This window comes from Anoplopoma fimbria, chromosome 14, assembly GCF_027596085.1.
Source record: "Anoplopoma fimbria isolate UVic2021 breed Golden Eagle Sablefish chromosome 14, Afim_UVic_2022, whole genome shotgun sequence".
In the NCBI taxonomy this organism is placed as follows: Eukaryota; Metazoa; Chordata; class Actinopteri; order Perciformes; family Anoplopomatidae; genus Anoplopoma; species Anoplopoma fimbria.
In genome coordinates this window covers 3,751,583-3,772,377 of record NC_072462.1, presented here as the reverse complement: position 1 = coordinate 3,772,377, position 20,795 = coordinate 3,751,583, and the positions used below count along the sequence as shown (strand labels likewise).

General features: G+C 42.9%; 1 protein-coding gene across 1 annotated transcript in view; it reads right to left on the bottom strand.

Annotated features, from left to right (window-relative positions):
• Positions 1 to 20,795, bottom strand: part of LOC129102109 (tenascin-like) — a 29,520-nt gene that overhangs the window by 4,373 nt on the left and 4,352 nt on the right. The window contains exons 2-15 of the mRNA XM_054612088.1: positions 18,644 to 19,196; positions 15,834 to 17,426; positions 15,223 to 15,486; positions 15,016 to 15,131; positions 13,714 to 13,867; positions 11,362 to 11,631; positions 10,962 to 11,147; positions 10,781 to 10,870; positions 10,370 to 10,633; positions 7,276 to 7,551; positions 2,202 to 2,474; positions 1,835 to 1,957; positions 1,089 to 1,232; positions 318 to 437 (exon numbers count right to left, since the gene is read on the bottom strand). Of these exons, the coding sequence (XP_054468063.1) occupies positions 318 to 437; positions 1,089 to 1,232; positions 1,835 to 1,957; positions 2,202 to 2,474; positions 7,276 to 7,551; positions 10,370 to 10,633; positions 10,781 to 10,870; positions 10,962 to 11,147; positions 11,362 to 11,631; positions 13,714 to 13,867; positions 15,016 to 15,131; positions 15,223 to 15,486; positions 15,834 to 17,426; positions 18,644 to 19,121 (4,351 nt within the window). The 5' untranslated portion in view covers positions 19,122 to 19,196. The remainder of the gene's footprint in view (positions 1 to 317; positions 438 to 1,088; positions 1,233 to 1,834; positions 1,958 to 2,201; positions 2,475 to 7,275; positions 7,552 to 10,369; positions 10,634 to 10,780; positions 10,871 to 10,961; positions 11,148 to 11,361; positions 11,632 to 13,713; positions 13,868 to 15,015; positions 15,132 to 15,222; positions 15,487 to 15,833; positions 17,427 to 18,643; positions 19,197 to 20,795) is intronic.

The following is a 20,795-nucleotide window of genomic DNA, read 5'->3' as shown; positions in this document are numbered from 1 at the left end:
TATTTATGGAAGTATTGCAATAGTAATATATTTGCAGTATTATCAACTGAGTTTATTGGGCAACATTACCAGAAACAAAAGTCTGTTTTACAGTTTATCTTTCTTGGATGCAAACGAGAAACTGAACTATCAAAACAAGTCAGAAAAATTCCATGTTAGTATGAAATTTTGCCAAAGACTGTTAAACTCTGCACAATTAAATTGTTTCCACTCAACAAGAAACTGAAAATCAACCACGACTGAACTCTTAAGGATTGCCACTTTAAGGGCTAATGCACAAAACAGATAGAAAAAAAGAGAACAGAACAGAAACACACCTGAATCAGCGCTGTAAGTGATGACGTAGCCATCAACAGTGGCCACAGACGGCTGCCACACCAGCAGGGCGGAGGTGTGGGTGACATTAGCTGGAGTCAGAGCCTGAGGTCTGTCCAGAGCTGGAGGACACACACAGGAAGTCATTCAATTTACTAGGAACTGACTCCAACGTCAGGACTGACGCAGACGTGTTGTAGTAGGAGGAGGAGGAAGAAGAAGAGGAAGAGGAGCAGGAGGAGGAAGAGGTGGAAGAAGAAGAGGAGGAGGAGGAAGAGGTGGAAGAAGAAGAGGAGGAGGAGGAGGAAGAGGAAGAAGAAGAGGAGGAGGAGGAAGAAGAGGGAGAAGAAGAGGAGGAAGAAAAGGAAAAGGAAGAAAAAGGAGAAGAAGAAGAGTAGGAGGAGGAGGAATAAGAGGGAGAAGAAGAGGAGGAAGAAAAGGAAAAGGAAGAAAAAAGAGAAGAAGAAGAGTAGGAGGAGGAGGAAGAAGAAGAAGAGGAAGAAGAAAAGGAGTAGGAGGAGGAAGAAGAAGAGGGAGAAGAAGAGGAGGAAGAAAAGGAAGAGGAAGAAAAAGGAGAAGAAGAAGAGGATGAAGAAGAGGAAGAAGGAGAAGAAGAGGAAGAAAAAGGAGAAGACAAAGAGGAAGAAGAGGAGGAAGAAAAGGAAGAAGAAAAAGAAGAAGAGGAGGAGCAGGAGGCGGAGGAAGAGGAGTAGTAAGAGGAAGAAGATAAAGCTGGGAAGAGGAAGAAGAAGAGGAAGAAGAAGAAGAGCGACCTGTGATCACGGTGTCAGTGCTGGGGTCGCTTTCCTCCAGACCCTTCACAGCGCTCACAGTCACTTGGTACATTTTTCCAGGAATCATGTCGGGCAGCAAAGCCTCAAACACGTCGCCATCAACCGTCACCATCAGTGGGCTTCCTGTGGAGGGAACGCAGTAAAATATAAAGGTATTGTACATTAAAAACTATATATTTATCATTTGATTTGATGATTTATCTGCAAGTGCACTCCATAACTAAACTCTATGGTAGCTCTTTGGTACTTTCTATTGGTATTGTGGTTGATATTGATGAACTTTACCTTTGGTGACTAGAGAAAGATTATACAATATCAGCTTCCATATTCTGTTTTATTGCTACTATACTATATATTATTTCATTTTATGTTGCTACATTTTACCCTATACTATAAATATTATACCTATTATATCATGTCTATATTTTGTAGTGATTTAATACATTATATTTCTGTAAAAATACAGAAAAACACCAAGTATCATTACTTATGGAGACATATTTATATATACAAATATATACATATTTACACACACACACACACACACACACACCTTACTGCTAGTACTCGTATCATCCCACTGTAACTTTCACCTTGTAGTTTTGTCTTCTATAGATTCTATTTTTACTTCCATTTGTATTCTAGTGTTTTATACAACCAGCAGTCAAACTCCAACTCCAACAATCAGTCGTCCATAGCAACACAATAACAGATTGACCTCCTACCTCCTTCAAAGGGCAGGTAGGTGATGCGGTAGTTATCCACTGGAGAGCGAGGCATGGACCAGTGAACCACAGCTGAGGACTCCGTCACCTCGGTGAAGCTAAGTCCTCTTGGAGTGCTCAGACCTGGTAAAGTATAGATGGATATGCAAAGAAAAAAAGTGAATTAAAGTTCAGAAAACATCTCCAACAACATCGGAAGAATACAAAACGCTTGAAGGAGCTGAGAAGATTTCCCATCAGACATGGAGTGAAGCCTAAACCAGAGGGATGAAGATGATAAGTAGGACTTCAGTTCACACCCAAAAGTTTAGTTGTTAGTTTAAAACAGCACACTTTGCTGTGTTTTTTAATATATTTATATATATACCTGTCTGAGCGACCCCAGTAATAGGTTGGGAGCGTTGGTCCAACGAGACGCCATAAAGCTCGATTTCATACTCGGTGCCGCTCATGAGTCCCGTTAAGACCTTGGTCCGATCAGCGCCGCGGACGCTGTACTCCTGAGGGTGGGCTAATCTTTTGCCGTCTCTTATTTTGATGACGAATCTGTCAAACAAGTCTTCGTCGGCCGTCCACGACAGACGGAAACCGTCGGCCGTGATGTCCGACACAAAGAGATGCTCCACCTCCGACTCAGCCTCTGGTTGGACAAGGAGAACATAACGATGCATTGGATATTTGGTGCTTTTTTTCCCCCCAGAGCATTATTCATCAGATTCTGAAGAAGTATGGAAGAAGTCAGCAAGAAGGTTTCCAGGTGGCAGACGGGGTTATTTCTCCAGCCGCCTCCGAGCTGCCATGCTCTGGCGTCCGTTAGTGTAAGTCAGTTTAAAAACCACGGCACACGGGTGGATTAAAAAGTCAAGATGCTTTTTGTAAACGTTTATTTATGAGATCACATTCCTTAAAAAGGGATCTGTTGGGACGGATTTTGTCGAACGTCGGTCGAGGCGGGATCCCCATGCGTCTTCGAGGCATTCGGCCTCGAGGCATTCGGTGCATTCAAAGACGACGAAAGATTTGAGATTAGAAGTTAAATCAACTGACATTTCATGCTCAGAATGTCTCGTTGATTTACCAGTGTTTTCCTGTGTCTGATTATTTAATTTTTTTTTCCTTTAAGCCAGATTGATAAACCAGCATGGAGAAAATAAAAGGTAGCAGCATTGTGAAGTAATAAAAAAAAAAATATATATATATATATAAAAAAAGACCAATCAGATCTCTGAAGGAAAACACATTTTAAAATATGAAAACAAACAAAAAATTGCTTGCTCATATTTTGAGAGGTACAGAGGTAGACAGACGGGAGCTTCACATCTCGTCCTCCCGGTGACGAAGCAGATGCTTAAAAGGAAAAGAAGAGTGAGATCGTTCTGGAAAAGAGTCGTGTTACAGAGCCGAGCTGCAGCTTCACCATCCAAACATGGCCGTTGAACAAACTTTACCGATACTCAAGCTAAATTTGTTGGATGACATTTTCTTTTATTGTAATTATCACATAAAAAGCATGAATTTCAAAGCCATTTTTTTATACCAGCCACATTGTGATGGTGCAGCTTCAGCTTATCGGTCACACATGTACAGTAGTTGCCACTCAGTTTAGTAAGAGGAAGGGGGGGGGGCCTTGTGGTGCTCTGTGAGCAGTACCTGTCACAGCCACTGTCGTCAGAGGCCGAGAGAGAAGCCCCGACTCTGACACCCCGGTCAGCCTGACCTCATAGCCTATGCCGGTGATGAGGCCCCAGATGTCCAGGTGACTTTGGTTTCCTGGCACAGTGAACTCCTGCGGCTCCAGCAGCCAGCCAGAGTCAGTCACCACTATGTGAAAGTGGCTGAAGCCGCCACTAGAGGGGGCTAATTCCTCCTCCTCCTGCTGCTGCTGCTGCTGCTGCTGCTGCTTCACCTCCCACGACACACGGAAGCCATAGGGGGTTATGTTGGAAATGGTCAAGTTTTCCACTTTAGGCAAAGGAGCTGGAGAGGAGTGGGTTGATTTTTTTATGTGTGTGGGAGGGGGAACAAGACTCCGTCAGGAGGATAATGTGTGCAAAGATTGCAAAAGCATTTCATAAAATCTGTTCTTCGTTTAAGGGTCATCAGGAGGCAAATATAAGTTTAAGATGAGAACATCTGATCTGAATATCCCCTTAAATTTAAAGGCCAAAATGCATAAAGGGCAAATTTTGCATGCATCATAGCATTCTGGTTACTTAAGACTGTAGTAAATGGATGCAGACAAAACTATCACCACTGGGATTTCTAACAAAAAGGCAAAGACACTACCAGAGACAAGAAGACGTACATCTCAAAATGAGAAGACAGAAACATCTTCTACAAAAACTACATAGAAAACGACACTTTTAAAGTCAACACGGTCCTCTAGTGGCCATTAGTGGAACTGCATCTTAATTGTAAAAATTAAAAATTTTACTTTTCAGATTGAGAATATTAATAGAAAATATATAGGCAAAGAAATTATCATTTTATTTTAAATGAAGCCATCTGGCAGTGTATGAAGTACTTAATATTTACCCCCTACTTCACTATCTGCAAATGAATCAACAATCATAATGCAATAATATATACTGTATTATTACTGCCAAATGACTGGTATATTTTAATGCTAACAAATTAGCATATTACTTTAGTGCATTTTTGTATTCAGGATCGTTATATTGCTACTTTTAGTACTTTTTCCACTATCATCTATATCATTTTTTAAAATATTTACGCAATAAAATGAATCTACAGTACATAAACTAACATTTTCTGTCAGACCTTATAACAAAAAATGTCTTGCTCCCTAACAGAACAAAAAATTATAAAAAAAAATCCATGGCTGACCTCTTCGGGGTTTATAAATCATATACATATCAAATGCTACAGATTAAAACAATATATGGTCATGATGCATGTCAAATTTGCTCTTATAGCAACTTAAAGAATATTGTTTTCTGCAGTTCAAAGAGATTTCCCCAAAAGCTTCTTTAGTTCATTAAAAAATTTGATGCAAAACCTTTTTAGAGACAGCTACAAGAGATAAAATACGTAGTACCTGTGACGGCGTGGGCTAACACAGAGGGAGTTTGGCGCCCGTGAGAGATACCGTACAGTTCAATATCATAGCCTGTGGCATCCATCAGGTTAGAGATGGTTAAGTTACGGGCTTCACCGGGAAGCCTGAACTCCAGCGTGTCAAACTGCTGCTCGGGGTCACTGACCCGGACAACAAAGCCATCAAAGTGGCCCGACAGAGCGCTCCAGGACAAGCTGAGGTTATGTGGGCTCACAGATGACGCAGATATGGGCCCCAACAGTGGGACATCCTCTGAACAGGAAAGAGAACACGGCTTTTCAGTTATGTCGTGCACATTATGGTTGCATTGGGCAAAAACGAAACAAAATGCATGTAATGTGATACCTGTTATAGCTACTTTAAACAGGGGCTGCGTGTTCTGGCCGCCGGCGCTGGCGTACAGCTTTATGTCGTAGCTAGTGCGCGCTTTGAGCCCGGCCATGACCGTGGAGCGCACGTCTCCCGGCAGAGCGCTGCCCATCGCCTGCGAGGGCAAAGCAGACTCTCTGACTTCTACTATAAAGTTATCAAACGCCTTCGCCCGTCCGCCACGACAGAGAGAATCGGTCTGAGGTAATGTTTGAAACAACTAGCCCGGACAAATCGGGCTCTTCGGCTACAAAAGGAGGGGGAGAGAAAAATATAAGATATGTTCATTTATTGGCATAGAAAGCATGTATTTGTCTCCATGTGTGCAGGCCGGAGCCAACTCTACAGTACGGATAATAAATCTAATAATAGATGACCCTATTGTCAATCATACCTGTTGATGCAACAATACTGACAGCACTTGTTCTGGATCCCTTGTACGTCCCATAGACGTACGCTACATAGTCAGTGCTGGGCCGGAGCCCTGTTACGTCGTGGGACTTTACAGTGTGGGATATGTTATATTCCTTTGGCTCCATCAGCCATTCGGAATCAATTATCTCCAGGATAAAACCATCAAATTCTCCTTGAGTGTCGTTCCAGAAGATTGAAAAGCTCTCTGACGTTAAGTTTGAGATATATAGATTGCCAATCACTGGTTGATTCACTAAAGAGAGAAATCGTTATTAGATTTTCATTAAAAAAACAACAATCTGCAGGACATATACTGACAGAGGTTATAAATTATTGGTAGCTCACTGGTTTGATTGATCACATTGAAATGTGCTACAGTACACTCACCCACTTGGAATTCCTGATAGTCTGAGTAGCTTAAAAGATTAAATACATGCAAATGTTGTGGCATAAAGTTTAACTTGGCAGCTTGACTTTTAAACAAATAATACCTATTGCTTTTATTAAAAAATAAAGATAACAAAAGGTGAAAATAGCTGAAGAATACTGGCCTGCAAGTGTTTAATTTAATGTGAAAATGTGGCAAAGAAGGAAATATAATCATGCATTTGGAGGGAAATCTGATCGTGCAATTGATCTGAGATAAATTCTGCAAACTGTTGCACCAGAGCGATTCAAAGCAGAAGAGGACAGCTATTCATAAAAACATATTTTCTCCATGCGATGACAGAGTCAGTTGCTTGCAAACATGCAGCAGATAAATTAGTCACCATTCAGATGTAAAACAAGATGGCGTCACTTTAAACCTCACATCATATTATTAGCTTTTTTACCTTGATAACGACAAGAAGATTTAATCATTTGCCACCTAGTAGTCCAAAAGGAAATGAGGATGTTTACTTTTTCTGAATCAGAATCCACAAACCGATCCAACACAAACTAACAGAGCTCAAATGTCACACAAAACTCACACGTGTGAGCACATCCATGAGCAAATGATCCCTCAAGGTTAATCAATTATTCACTGAATGAGTGTTGATGGGATGAAATGAGATGGTCACGCTGTCGTCGTGGTGTGACGGGCGTGAAAGTGGGTGAAAGTTATTGGTTTTTGCTTTTGCAATCATTGCAGCACATCAGCGTCAAACCGCAACCACAATGCAGGGGATTGGAGGAGGAGGGGGGAGGGGCTTCATGCACTTTGGTAACTGGGGGGGGGAGGATGAACATTTGAGGGGCGTTTGATTTGTTCAGTGATGCGGCACGAGTCCCCATCACCCTGCCCCTCTCTCAGCTGGACAGAAACAGTGGCTGGAGGGTAAAGAGAATGGTTCATGGCATGTCGGTTAAGTTGGACAGTGATGACAAAAACAGAAATTGGGTTATTATGTCGTTCTCCTTTCATGCAGCAAAGTGTGGACGCTCCACTGTGAGTGGGTGGGACAACAGAGGTTCTAGTGTCTGTGTGTGCTGCACAGACACCGACTGAAAAGGAAAGTTAAAAATCAAAACAGGGAAAGAGAGTTAAAGAGTTAAGAGGCCAAACAAAAAACGCTGCAACGCTGTGAGTTGCAGGTACCTGTGGTGGCTTCAATGTACACGGGTTCAAGGAAGGAGCCCTGATACATCCCAAACAGCCCAACCATGTAGCTGGTGTTGGGGTTGAGCCCGGAGAGGCCCAGGCTGAGAGCGTCTCCGGACAGACTGAGGTTCTGGCTCTCCTCGAAATTCTCCAGGTTTGTTACCTCAATGACAAAGCTGTCAAACTCCCCACCGATGGGGCTCCAGGACGCAGTGAAGCCGTCCCATGTAATGTCAGAGGTGGTGAGGTTCACCACCATGGGCTTCAGCTCCTCTGCTAAATAGACAGATCAGAGTGGGCGGGTCAACTCAATGGTAGGATGGATTGAAAAATAACCCTCACATAACTTTTCACCATATGTTTATCTCACAATAAGTATGACTGAGAAGTTGGTAGGAAGGAAGGAAAAATAATCTAAAAATTCAGGATTCAAGTCTAAATGACTATTCTGACAAAAGTAGCAGAAAATTGTCATAGTATGGAAGGAAAAAAGGGTGTAATATTTCAAGAATTTATTTGGAAATATATGAGAAAAAGTAATAATATTTTGAGGGGAAAAAAATACTTTAAATGCTTTTATAAAAATATCCTGATTTAATTTAATTTATAAAATTCATTAAATTATATATTTTCTCAATATATTATTTAGTCCTAAAATATTCAGACCTTAATATTCAAGTAATACTACTTTTTCCTCAAAATGTAATAATATTAATCTTGAAATATTCGGACTCTTTTTCTTTGAATATTATGACTCAAATCGTGAAACGTTTTTTTCTTAAATGATGACTTTAATCTTGAAATATTATGACTTGAAGTAAGACAACTTGTTTTTCTAAAAAGGTTATCATTTTCATTTTGAAATATTCCGACTTGAAATGCTACGACATTAATCTTGAAGAAATAAGATTTTTTCTAAAATATTATGACTTAAATTACGAAATGTTACAAAAAAAATAATATTACTTTAATCTCCAAATTTTACAACTTTGTCTAAAATTATTGGCCCCAATACTCTGCCATTAATAAGAGGTAAAGCAAAGGATGAAATGGGATGAAAGAGGATTGTCTGTTACAATAAAACCTTAACAGCCATCCTGCAATATTTAGACCAAACAGAGTAAATGGATGTGATGATGATGGGTTGTGATGAAAGCCTAAAAAAAAAGAAAATATTTGCTCCATGTACCTGTAGTAGCAAAAACTTTGAGAGGTAAAGATCGCTTCCCTTCCACCAGCCCTTGCAACGTGATTTCATATTGCGTGGAGGGGGTCAAACCCTCTATTTCATTGTACCTCACACTTCCTGGTACTGTGGTCACATGAGCTTGTGTCGCCCCTGACGACGGAGCACTGAGCTCCACCAAAAAGCTATCGAACGCCTCATCAGGCGCTGACCAAACCAGGCGTACACTGGTGGAGGTGACGTGGACCATGAGGTCCCCCAGTACATCCAGGCTCGAGCTTTCGGGCTCGGCACCAGAACCCGTCACACCTGTATCAGGTATGTTTAGAGGATGGAGAGGATCTGGGCTTTGAGCTGCTTCAATATCCAGAGCAGCTGTCGGGGCATCTTTGATGCTCAGCATAAGAACATCTGGAGAGGTAGGTGTGGGTGCTACAGTGGATAAAAGCAGGTTAATGAATGAAACTGTCACCAGATCTGTTGATGACTGAAACACAAACCTGTGAAGAAGAAACTGGTTTAAAATAAGAACAACAGATTGTACAGTTATATTTAAATAATTCTGTCAGGATAACCTCATTTTCACGTCTCTTATTATCCCATTTTTTTCCAGAATCGCGGACTATTATCATAAAGCAACAGCTTGGGCATTAATGGCACTTGAGGCAGCGCCATTAATTTTTTGAAGCCTTTTGAGTAGTCCACCAGAGTGGAAGTACACAGTCGTCTTCAAATATAATGAAGCCATGCACAGCCATTTCCGTTGCTCCTGTTCTAAAGAAGTTGAGTCACTTTTTTTTGTCATGCGAGTGACGTACGTTGTGATTCTCTCCGACTGCTGGAGAATCATTTAATTGTGTAAATGGAGAAGATGAATGATGCAGATGGACTTTGGCTTTCAGAGAGCAAAAATGTTTGCATTCAAAAGCTCAAATGCAGGGAGAAATCAGGACAGACAGTATCTGAATTCCCACTCCAGATTTTCTTCTTGTATTTGAATTTTTGGAAGCAACATTCTGCTGCAGAACTGAAGCCTCGAGCGATGACAGGTGGGATGAGGACAAATGAGTTTGTCTGTTCATGCCAAACGGTATGATCTCAATGAGTAAAATACCAGCATGCAAATCATACCGCTAAAAACAACAATTTGTCCTCTATGTAAGAAAAAAACAGGACAAAGTGTCCTAAATAAACTAAAAGAGAAGCTTATACCTGTGACTGCAACAGCTTCAAGTAGCGCAGATCTCTGGCTACTGGTAACTCCATAAAGTTTTATTTGATATTCTGTCGATGCGTTCAGGCCCTGGATTCTAGAGCCAGTGGCATTTCCGGGAAGTTGGGCCTCTCTCACATCCCATAATCGCTGAGCGTCTTTATATTCTACCGTCAAACTATCATAGACGCTGTGAGCCGTTAGTCTCCATGTGAGGTCAAATCCATCAGGCGCGACGCCCGAGACTGTCAGCTCGCCGAGCTCGTCCTCGGGCTCCGTCCCGACTGAGAACTGGGACTCGGAGGGGTCTAAATACGCAAAGCTAATGACATTGTCCTCCGAACCCGTGGGAGTCGTGAGCTCGCGGTCGTCTGAGTCAGCTAAATAAAATGTGAAAGAGGCTACAAGGAAAAAACAACAAAAGGAACAAATCAAGAAAGCATCATTTAGGTGAAAGTGCATCTCATTTTCTTGGCGTTCTCTTGCAGCAAAGTCTTCAAATATCTTGTGTTCATCCAGAACTTAAAATATAAATTATTGAACGCTAAAATCAAAACAATTGAACAGAAAAAGGAACTGTCTCATGCCTTGAAGAAATTCTAACAGCATTTTTTGCATGATTCATCCTCCTTTTTGAAGGCATGTGCTATTATTTCCTAGATCATATTGTGGTAAAATATCTCCCCGCCCACCTGTGGATGCAGATAACATGACAGGTGTGCTCCTCTTGAGGCCCCTCTCCGCAGTCAAAGTGATGTTGTAGCTCATTCCGGGAGTCAGGTTGGACAAGACGTAGCTGGTCGCAGCGGGCGGGATCTCCGCCTCCCCGGCCTGGCCGTCCTTGGAGACGTACACCAGCCTGTAGGCGCCGACCTTGGCCCGAGGTTTCTGCCACCTCAAGCTGAGGGAAGTCTCTGTGGACTCGGTTTCTTTAAAATCTCTGGGAGGATCGATATCTGATAAAAAAAAAAAAGGAAAAGATTAAGAGTGTAAAATTGGCTCACCTCTGTTTCATTTTGTTACACCATTTGTCTCAACAAACATGTCTGCCTGTGTGTTTGTAAATGGGTGTGACGGACAGCTGATCGGTCATCGTCTCTCACCGGTTGCAGCGTTTGTAGTAGCAGGGATGCTCTCTCTCTCGTTCTTCACAGCAGTCACACCGATCCCATACTCTGTCCCCGGGTTTAGCCCTGCAACACAGAGGGAAAGAAGAAAATGAACTTGTGGTATGACTAATAAAAAGTCATGTGTGCTCATACTTATTATATATTTGAGGCTCACCAGTGATGGTAGTTTTTGTGGTGTCTCCGGGTCCTCGTGGGATAAGCTCCTCTCCGTGAGTCGCTCCAGAGATGGGGGTGTATTTAACCAGATAGCTACCAACATCAGCCTGACCGTTGGTCCACTCCAGAGTGATGCTGTCGTCCGTCGCGGACACGGCCAGCAGGTCCACGGGGGCGTCCAGGGCTAATGAAGGAGAAGATATATCAGGCTTTGATACACAAATACTTGATAGTATACAAATATAGTTCTGGTCTTTTTCTGTTATTTTTTGAAATTGAGAAAAACATAAAATATCACCATAACTTCAGTATTTGCCACAACATATTGACATGCAAACCATCCATATAATTGCAGCTATAAAGTAAATGAAAATATAAATAAGCCATCAGAAGCCTACCTGTAGTGAACGTGGTGGTGGCCGGGTCACTGGCGAGCTCTCCACGCACGGAGACGAGCGACACCGTGTACTCGGTGTCCGGCCTCAGACCGTCGATGTTGTGCTGCTTGTCCGGAGGGGAAATCTCCACCCTGGTTTCATCAGAGGGGTCGGAGCTCGGCCAGTAAAACATGGTGAGTCTGTCCGTTGGAGCCACCGGCTGAGACCAGCCGACCAGAGCGGTGGAGTCCGTCATGTCCTTCACCTCCACCTGCCGGGGGCCGTCAATCTCTGGGAGAGAAACGATGCATGAGATATTACAAATAGATGGAGATGTAAGCACTGAGACTTTACTTTACAAGATGTTAAACATCCATCTTTGAAGTGCAGAGGAAATGATATCCAGCATGAAGGTGATGATGTGTGGATGAAGAAAAGGTTAGAGTTTCTTATATGTTTGACTGCCACAGAAATAAAAGTATGTGAGCCATTAGGGACATAACTAATTACTATTTTCAATGTGATTTGGTACCTTTATTGCCCCTGAGGACGAATGTGATAACCCTGAAAATCTGCTGACAATTTATATAACGCCATCTTCAGGTCAAAATGTTTCTATTTCATCCAATACTTTGGTTTAAGTTGAAATACCTCCAAAATGAATGACATTTCCCATCAGCCCCAGTCGCTTTTTATTTTTTGATGTTTAGCAAAAGTCTGCATGCTAACATGCTAAATCAAGATGTTGCACATGATAAGCATTATACCAGGTAAGAAATCGTCATGTTAGCATTATCATTGTGAGCATATTCGCATGCTGACGTCAGCATTTCACTTTTTTTTTTTTAAAGTACAGCCTCACAGAGTTGCTTGCATGACTGCAGACTTTCAGTCTTGTTCTGTGATAAACAACATTAACAATATATTAAAAAAACTGAATGTTAATCAGTTAATTGCATTGAGTGCGCCCACAATTAAAAAGTATACTAATGATTAAATTAATAGTTTGACATTTTGGGAAAAACCCTTATTCGCTTTCTCTGCTAGCAAAAAGTTACTGCTCCTGAAATAGTCTGGCATAAAACCTCCTATTAAGCCACAGCATACTGCTTTTACATTTGAATTTTTGTGTGGAGTAAACAAACAAGATATTAAGACATTTAATATGTTAGATTGTAAGCTTTAGATGTGCTAGTGGACTTAAAAGCTGTCTGTTTCCACCTGCTTCCAGTCTTAATGCTAAGCTAAGCTAAGCAGCTGCCAGCTTCATATTTAGCAAACAGACATAAGAGTACTATTGTGCTAATTCTCAGAAAGCAAATAAATGTATTTCCCAAAATGTTGCACTGTTCCTTGACGGTTCTTCAGCAGAGAAAAGTTTGAAAAGCTTTTCCTAACTATAAAAATATATATATAGTTTGTCTGGGAAGGAATGATTTAACTTCTAAAAGTGACGTTCACAAATCAAATCAAGACAACGTGCGAGTCTGCATTGGTGTGAGACCAAACATTAACACTCCTGCCATGTTATTTTTGACCCTTAATACATATAACAGCCCTCATAAGACTCAACTTTTCTTTCTCATAACACAAAGCAATAACTTGGATCAACAAGGGAAAAAGGCAATAATGAAACATATTGTGGTTTCCTTTCACTCCAACGTCACTACTTGACAAACCTCCTGTGTTTACATGTGTAGGAGAACATCTTTTCTCCGTGTTAAAAGAGACCTCTGGGGATAAAGAAAAGTGTACGAAAGTTTTAACTTTACTTCTATCATTCATTTCTGGAAGCCACGTCTAGTTTTTCAGCCTACACATAAATGACATCAGAAAAGAAAACGGCTTAACGTCTTTTCCAAAGACTTGTTTGGCCTGGCCTGCCATATCAATTGCATAAGCAACTGGAGGCATTTCAACAGCGTAACGTATGGAGTAGCGCTGCAATAAAAGCTTCAGCGAGCGGAGGACAAGAGCTAAAAGCAAGATTTAGTGAAAGTGAAAAAAAAACTATTATGTGGTCATGCTCGGGTGACATTCAGTGTGTCTGAGTTATTACTCCTCAGTTTAAATTTGTTCGATGGAACCATGGAGGGCCAGCTGGGATTTCCTGTTATCAATCTTCTTTTCATTATGGAATTTCACTCTTTGACATTAATGTATTATTTCTTTGCTTACTGCTCAACTAAAGGATTTTTGTGTATCCTCCCAAACTGCTAATAGCTGCCAGACAGAGAAGGAAAATGACATAATCGTAGCATCTGAGCTTTTTTTTTTGGTAGTAACTGGATCATTTTATTCTATTATCTCACCGGTTCAGTCTAAATAATCTGAAGTGCTGATAAAAGGTTAGTTTACAGCTGTGAGACTCACTGGTGGTGACTTTTTGGGATGTTTGGGGTCCTCTGGTGTTGTTCTTGATGATGTTAATGGAGACTTCGTACTCCTGACCAGGTCCGAGGCCGGACTGGACAAAATGGTTTTGAGAAGGTGGAAGGCTGCTGACGACTTTTCCATTTTCTTCTTTCTGCAAGGAGACATAAAATAATTTAAAATATCCTGCTGAGGACGTGCACACAAGAGACATCAAGCCAACACACATTGACACCGGCAGCCTTAAATAATCTAGATTTCTGGCATTGTTTGATTGAAAACAGAGGGTTACTTTTTTTCTTGTCAAGAGTTAGTAAAAGGATCAAAAGCACTCCATCCGTAAATTCGAAGCTAGAGCAACGAGACTGTTAGCTTAGCTTAGCATAAAGACTGGAAACAAGTGGAACCAGCTAGCCTAGTTCTGTCCAAAATTCTCCTTGTCTAGTTTGTTCAATCCGCACAAAAACTTGTCTTATGGTTATGGCTTCCTTAAGACAGAGCCAGGCTAGCTGTCCACAGGCATATACATGTATTTACATTTTTCACTCTTCACCTGTGAAATTTATTTCTTTTTGTTTTTGAACATTTCAGCTACAAACACGCAGATAAATTAAAGTTTTTGTTAAATTGCAGTTTGGATTAAATCATAATTATTATTGCGTACTTTTTCAAGGAAATGTATAAACAACCAGGTTTCTCCAGCAGACATCTACCTTTATTGTCTTAAACTGCCGGCAACCAGTTTTTGATGCTGATGTGTTTCAGATCTAAAAGTGTTTCAGATTTCCATGAAACTTCATAACTCAGACTACCGAAAATGGAGCAACACCGCATGCGATGACACATTTGTTTCTGCATGACGCAGCAGCTGTCAGTTCACAAGAAATGTGGGAGATGACAAATCTAGAACTATTGTGAAGTAAACCACGTCAAACAGCCCGTTATCAAAGTTAACACAAAAGGTCAAGAAAAGGACATGCATATTTAAAAAATGGATGAAAACTCTGCAGCATAATAAATAAATTAAAAAAAAGACCTCTGACTTATCAGCCGGCACAGTAATTTATTTTCAAAGCCTTACTGCTTCGGATTTACCCGCGGTGACATCCAGACCCTCGCCCTCACTGAGGTTTTTATTTCCACATGTCAAAGCAATTTTAAATGGTTTGCACTGAAATAAAACCATGTTACGCCGAGACTTCCAATAAGCTGGCATGGCTTTATCACCTCTCCCTTTTTCCCCTGTCGCTTAATAAAACATTCCTGGGCGAGACTTCAAAAGGGAGAGACTGGCAGACTGACCATGTTGCGGAAATAGATCTCCCAGCCATCAAAGGAGATGTCCAGCTGGTCCCACATCACCTCCACCGAGGTCTCTCTCACTGCTTTGAATATTAAACCCTCTGGCTTTGGAAACTCTGGAGGGTCGGAAACAAAAATAATCACAATCAGTACTTATTGTTCTATAGTTATTTACATTAAACTAGCACGAGGACGACTGTGACGTACCCGTGGCCACCCTGGCGCTGATGGGGACGCTCTTCTTGTTGCTCAGAACAGCGTATACACTGATGAGGTACTCGAGGCCGGGTTCGAGCTCTTTGACGGTAGCCGCCGTCTTGTCTCCAGTCACGGTGAACTCCATTTGAAGTCCTCCAGGACTGGTGGGCACGTACGTCACGAAGTACTCCGTCACCAGCATCTCGTTGTTCCAGGACAGGTCCACCGTGTCAGAGGTGACGTCGCCAACAGTCAGGTCCTTTGGAGGAGACACTTTGGAAAAAATAAATAAATAAGCAATTGGGTGTTTTTCTGGAACGGTTCCTCGTGCCCTCAATCACCACACAGATGCTAATGCGAACTCCAGAGCCAGATGTGGTGTGAAGAACTGCCAAAATGAATTGCGAAAACAGCAATAAACAAACCCAAAAAAACTATTTTATATGCACTGAAATAGTTTCTCTCAAGATGAGTGAATATTGAGAATTGGAGGAAATTACATCACCCTGGATTTGATTTTACGGTTCATCTAGTTAACACATGGAAAGTTTCTGAATTTGTGAGCTGCAAGATTCTTCAAGTGTTTGTGTTTGTGCAGAGAACTGAACGGAGCTTCTTACCTTCTGAGCAGTCGTCTCCGATGTATCCTTCCTCGCAGACGCACCGACCGTCGACGCAGCGGCCTTTGTCCTGGCAGTCGTTGAGGCAGCTCAGCTCAGCGCAGCTTTCCCCTCCGTATCCACCCTCACACTCACACTTCCCGTCGACGCAGCGCCCCCTGTTGTTGCAGTTACCCGGACAGGCGTGCACCGAGCAGTCGTCTCCGGAGAAGCCTTCCCGACAGACGCATTTGCCGTCGACGCAGCGTCCTCGGGCCAAGCAGTCATTGGGGCACGCCTTCTGACCACAGTCCTCTCCGGAGAAGCCCTCGTCGCAGACACACTGCCCGTCGACGCATCGGCCACGGTTTCTGCAGTTGTTTGGGCAGCTCAGCTCGCCGCAGCCCTCGCCGGTGAAGCCTACATGACACACGCAAAGTCCATCAATGCACTCTCCACGCCCGTAGCAGTTGGAATAGCAGGTCTTGATGCTGCAGTCCTCTCCGACAAAGCCCTCCTCGCACACGCACTGGCCGTTGACACAGCGCCCCCTGTGGCGGCAGTCGTTCGGGCAGGAAAGCTCGGCGCAATCGTCTCCCTGGAAGCCGACATCGCAGGCGCACTGTCCGTTTATGCACTGGCCTCTGTTGTTGCAGTTGTTCAGACACGCCAACTGGCTGCAGTCTGCGCCTTGATAGCCGATGTCGCAGATACACATCCCGTTGAAGCACGTGCCTCTGTCGTTACAGTCGTTGAGGCAGGTTAGCCGAGAGCAGTCGTCTCCGCTGAAGCCGGCGGCGCAGACGCAGCGGCCGTCCACGCAGAACCCGTTGCCGTGGCAGTTGTTGGTGCAGGTGCGTTCTCCGCAGTCCTCCCCGGTGAACCCCTCGTCGCAGGAGCAGGTGCCGTTGTTGCAGCGTCCTCGGTCGTAGCAGTCTTTGGGGCAGATGAGTTCAGAGCAGTCGGAGCCGGTCCAGGGTTCGGCACACACGCAGTATCCGTCGTCACAGTGGCCGCGACCGAAGCAGTTGTTGAGGCACTTGGTTTGCGAGCAGTCTTCGCCGAAGAAACCATCCGAGCAGATGCAAACACCTCGAACGCACTGGCCGTTTGCTCCACAGTCCACAGGGCAGACCTCGAAGGAGCAGTCTTCGCCGAAGAAACCATCCGAGCAGATGCAAACACCTCGAACGCACTGGCCGTTTGCTCCACAGTCCACAGGGCAGACCTCGAAGGAGCAGTCTTCGCCGAAGAAACCATCCGAGCAGATGCAAACACCTCGAACGCACTGGCCGTTTGCTCCACAGTCCACAGGGCAGACCTCGAAGGAGCAGTCTTCGCCGAAGAAACCATCCGAGCAGATGCAAACACCTCGAACGCACTGGCCGTTTGCTCCACAGTCCGCAGGGCAGACCTCAAAGGAGCAGTCTGGTCCGCTGAAGCCCTTGAAGCACTCACATTTTCCGTCAACACACCGGCCTTGGTTCTGGCAGTTACCGGGACACTCGGGTTTAGTGCAGTTGGGTCCCGTCCAGCCCGGCTCACATATGCAGCCACAGGTTTCAGCGCTGTAGTTTCCATGACCGTGGCAGTAAGGTTTAGTTCCCACCTCACCTTTGATAAGAAAGTAAAGACATTTTTTTACCAATTCAATTAGAAAGTTTTTTTCAATATCTTCTGTTGTATTAATTGTCAATGTCTGTCTTTTGTTTTTTCAAATGCAATCAGCTTGAGAGTTTCTGGCATTGAAACAATAGCTTTTTTGCTTTCTTGAGCGTTAGATAAGATCAATACCACACTTATGTCTGTACGCTTAAAGGACAAGTGTTAAGGAAGAAGTGACATCTAGTGGTAAGGATGGATATTGCATCCTACTGAAAACCCTTTCTGCTCACTCTTTCCTTTTCAAGAGTTTCGCAGAACTACCTTTGCATTCAAGTAACGTAAATAGTAAAATGCTCTCACTAGAGCCAGTGTTTGGTTTGTCTGTTCTGGGTTTTGCTAAACACATGCCGGCGCAAAATTGCAGACTCTGTGAAGTGGACCTGCTCCATATGTGATATAAACGGCCCATTCTGAGGTAATGAAAACACAACAATTCTTAATTTCAGGTTATTATACAGTTAAGAAAACATACTTATGGACGTCATATTAAATTTTTTGCCAACAAAATTCACCTCAATCCTTCACACTGTTCTTTTTATACAAAGCAACAGCCAGCAAATGATTAGGTTAACTTAGTGTAGCATAAAGACTAGAAACAGAATGAAACGGCTAGCCTGTCCTGGCTTTGTCCAAATCTAAAGCTTAGTAATCAACATGTTATTTCTTGTTTGTTTCATCCTTATTAAAATGTAATGGTAAATGGTTACCTGCAGGACTATTTCTTCGTCGTTTTTTTGCCAGGTGTTATGCTAAGCTAAGCTAATCTAATCAGCAGCTGGCTGTAACTTTATATATCTATTGTATCAATCTTCTCTAACTGTCAGCAAGAAAGTGAATATCTCATCTCCCAAATGTTAATGTCTAACAAGTGCATCACTCATAAACGGCCCAAAGCTCAATTTAGCAACGTTCATTGATATGCAGCAACTGTAGGTCATGACATTTGAGCCCAATAAAGCCCCTTTCAAACAGAGAGAGTTGTTGAGAGTATTAAAACTCCCACACTGGATTCCTGAACTCCTCAACAGATGAATGGAACAGATGTGCTGTGTGGTATTCTTAGCCTAGCACTTTCCAACAGCGCTCTTTGAGAAACAAAGGATTATTTTACCGTTCTTTCTGTAAGCTACATACCAGACAAAGCCCGACAGACACATGACACCTACCTGTGACCTGTGCGCTGCAGCAGGCCGTGTCACCGTTGCACTGATCTCTCAGTGCTGAAACTTCTCCTTCAAGCATCTCCAGTCGGCTCATGAGGTCTTTCAGGCCAGGTAGGTCTTTGTCGCAACCGCAGGCCCGTCGAGGGATGTTGATGCGGTGGGTGAAGACGATCTGGTTCTCCCCATCGACGGTGTGCTCGACGATGTGATCGCCCGAGGAGACCGCTGTGTCTGCAGGACGGATCTGCGTGCTCCCTGGAGCGTCCAGGTCCACCGAGCACAGGGAACTGGCGGGAACATTGATGTTGTAGACGTGGTTGAACACCACGGGATGGTCCGCGCTCGGCAGCGTGATGTTGTGTTCATTAGGGGGTTCCAGAGTCTGTCGTCGATGCCGTAGGATTTTCTTCACAAGCCCGGCGTTTGATAAGCTGAGCAAAGCGGTCAGGATGAGGCAGCTCAGAACGCCTCGTGTACCCATAGTAGATGTGGGAGGTGGATTTAGTGGAATAAATATCCTTCACTGAAGGCCAATCCTCCTTAAAAGGTGAGGGTTCTGGAAAAAGAGAAAGAAAGTATTTCATCACACAAGCTGCAACGATTTGTCAATTATTCAATAAATAATTGGCAAAACCAATCGTCACATCCAACAACTAACCAACTCCTTGAAGAAAGGTGTAAGATGAAATCAGAAATATTCTAATACCATTTTTTCCCTCCTAATACTGATGCCAGCGTGTTCAAAACTAAAATATCTATTATAACACAGGGAACGTCAGAAAACATACAGAGGATTTTTATACACAGGAACAATACGTCAATTGCTACCTGATGTTTACATCCTGCATGGTTTTGGGGGAAGCAATCATTTTATATAGTTTGGAACAGATATTGCTTTGATTTTATGGGTCACAAGCCAAAAAACACTGTTACGGATAACTAAAGTGTTTCACCTTCAGCTGAAGATTACATTTTTATTTTACAATATACAGTTAAAGTAAATATGGTCATCATTTGATACCATTTTGGGATATTCACACTCCACCAAACCATTGGGTTTAAAACTGAGTCTTTTAGTGTGAGAAGAAACCCACATGTGAGAATTATTTACCTGCAGTTGCTAAACAACGAGCAATGTTTTTTTTACTGCCTTTTCCCAATTCCCACTGCACTGCTGCAACAAATGCTTTCAAACGTGTTCAGTGGAACAAACAGCAGAGGTCAGTCAGATGTACCAGGAGCCCTTCACACTATTCAAACTAACCCCAGGCTTTTCTGTGGCCCTCCCAAGTATTTTTCTTTTGTGAGTCAGTCTGATTATTATTTACAGTTTGGTCTACATTTCTAACTGACAACAGAATACCACAAGCCACCGTGGGTGCAGATGTATGTAAAAATGTATTAAAACCAAGGAATCCACAGTTGTGCTGGCACGTCAAAGCTCTTTCATAGTACACATATAAGAAATGTCTCAGCTGTTTTGCATGAAATCCTTCATAGTACGCATAAACCAGAGTATATCCCACACACAGGACTCCTTGTCGCCCACGATGACCTCATCAGCTGGACACCAAGAGCTCTATAATTTGTGGGAGCCGAAGGAGAACTAATGACAAGCTTCTTTCTCAGCGTGGGAAAGCCTCCCTGGATTACTCTGTGTTGAGTTTCCAAAGAATCTGAGTAAGCATGCTGAAAATCGATAGAATAGGCCCACAGTGATCGCACAGACGAACTGACATACTGTATGTCTGTGCACTGCAGGATGTGTAACCTCAGGTTCTCATGCATGTCTGGGAGGCAGCAAACTCTACGTCTATAAAAAAGGTTGCATCTCTGTCAGCGATGCATGATTTTGGTAGCATCTGGTATCTGACAGGAGCTCACACATGCAGACAAATGACTTCCAGAAGGGAATTGTTCATGAGGTGATAGCTATGAAAAGACATGTGGTAACCTTGGATTTAGGTTCTCATGAAGACTTCTGGAAACTATTTGTCGAGACAATGCTGATACTCTGCTATCAGGTGACGTAAAAGTAGAAATTCAACAATGAGTTTTTATCTCTGTTTGCATCTCAATAAATCAAAACAGATCATGCCAACCTGCAAATGAATCAAAACCTCCAAACCGATTCGCACCTATCAAAAATGCACAA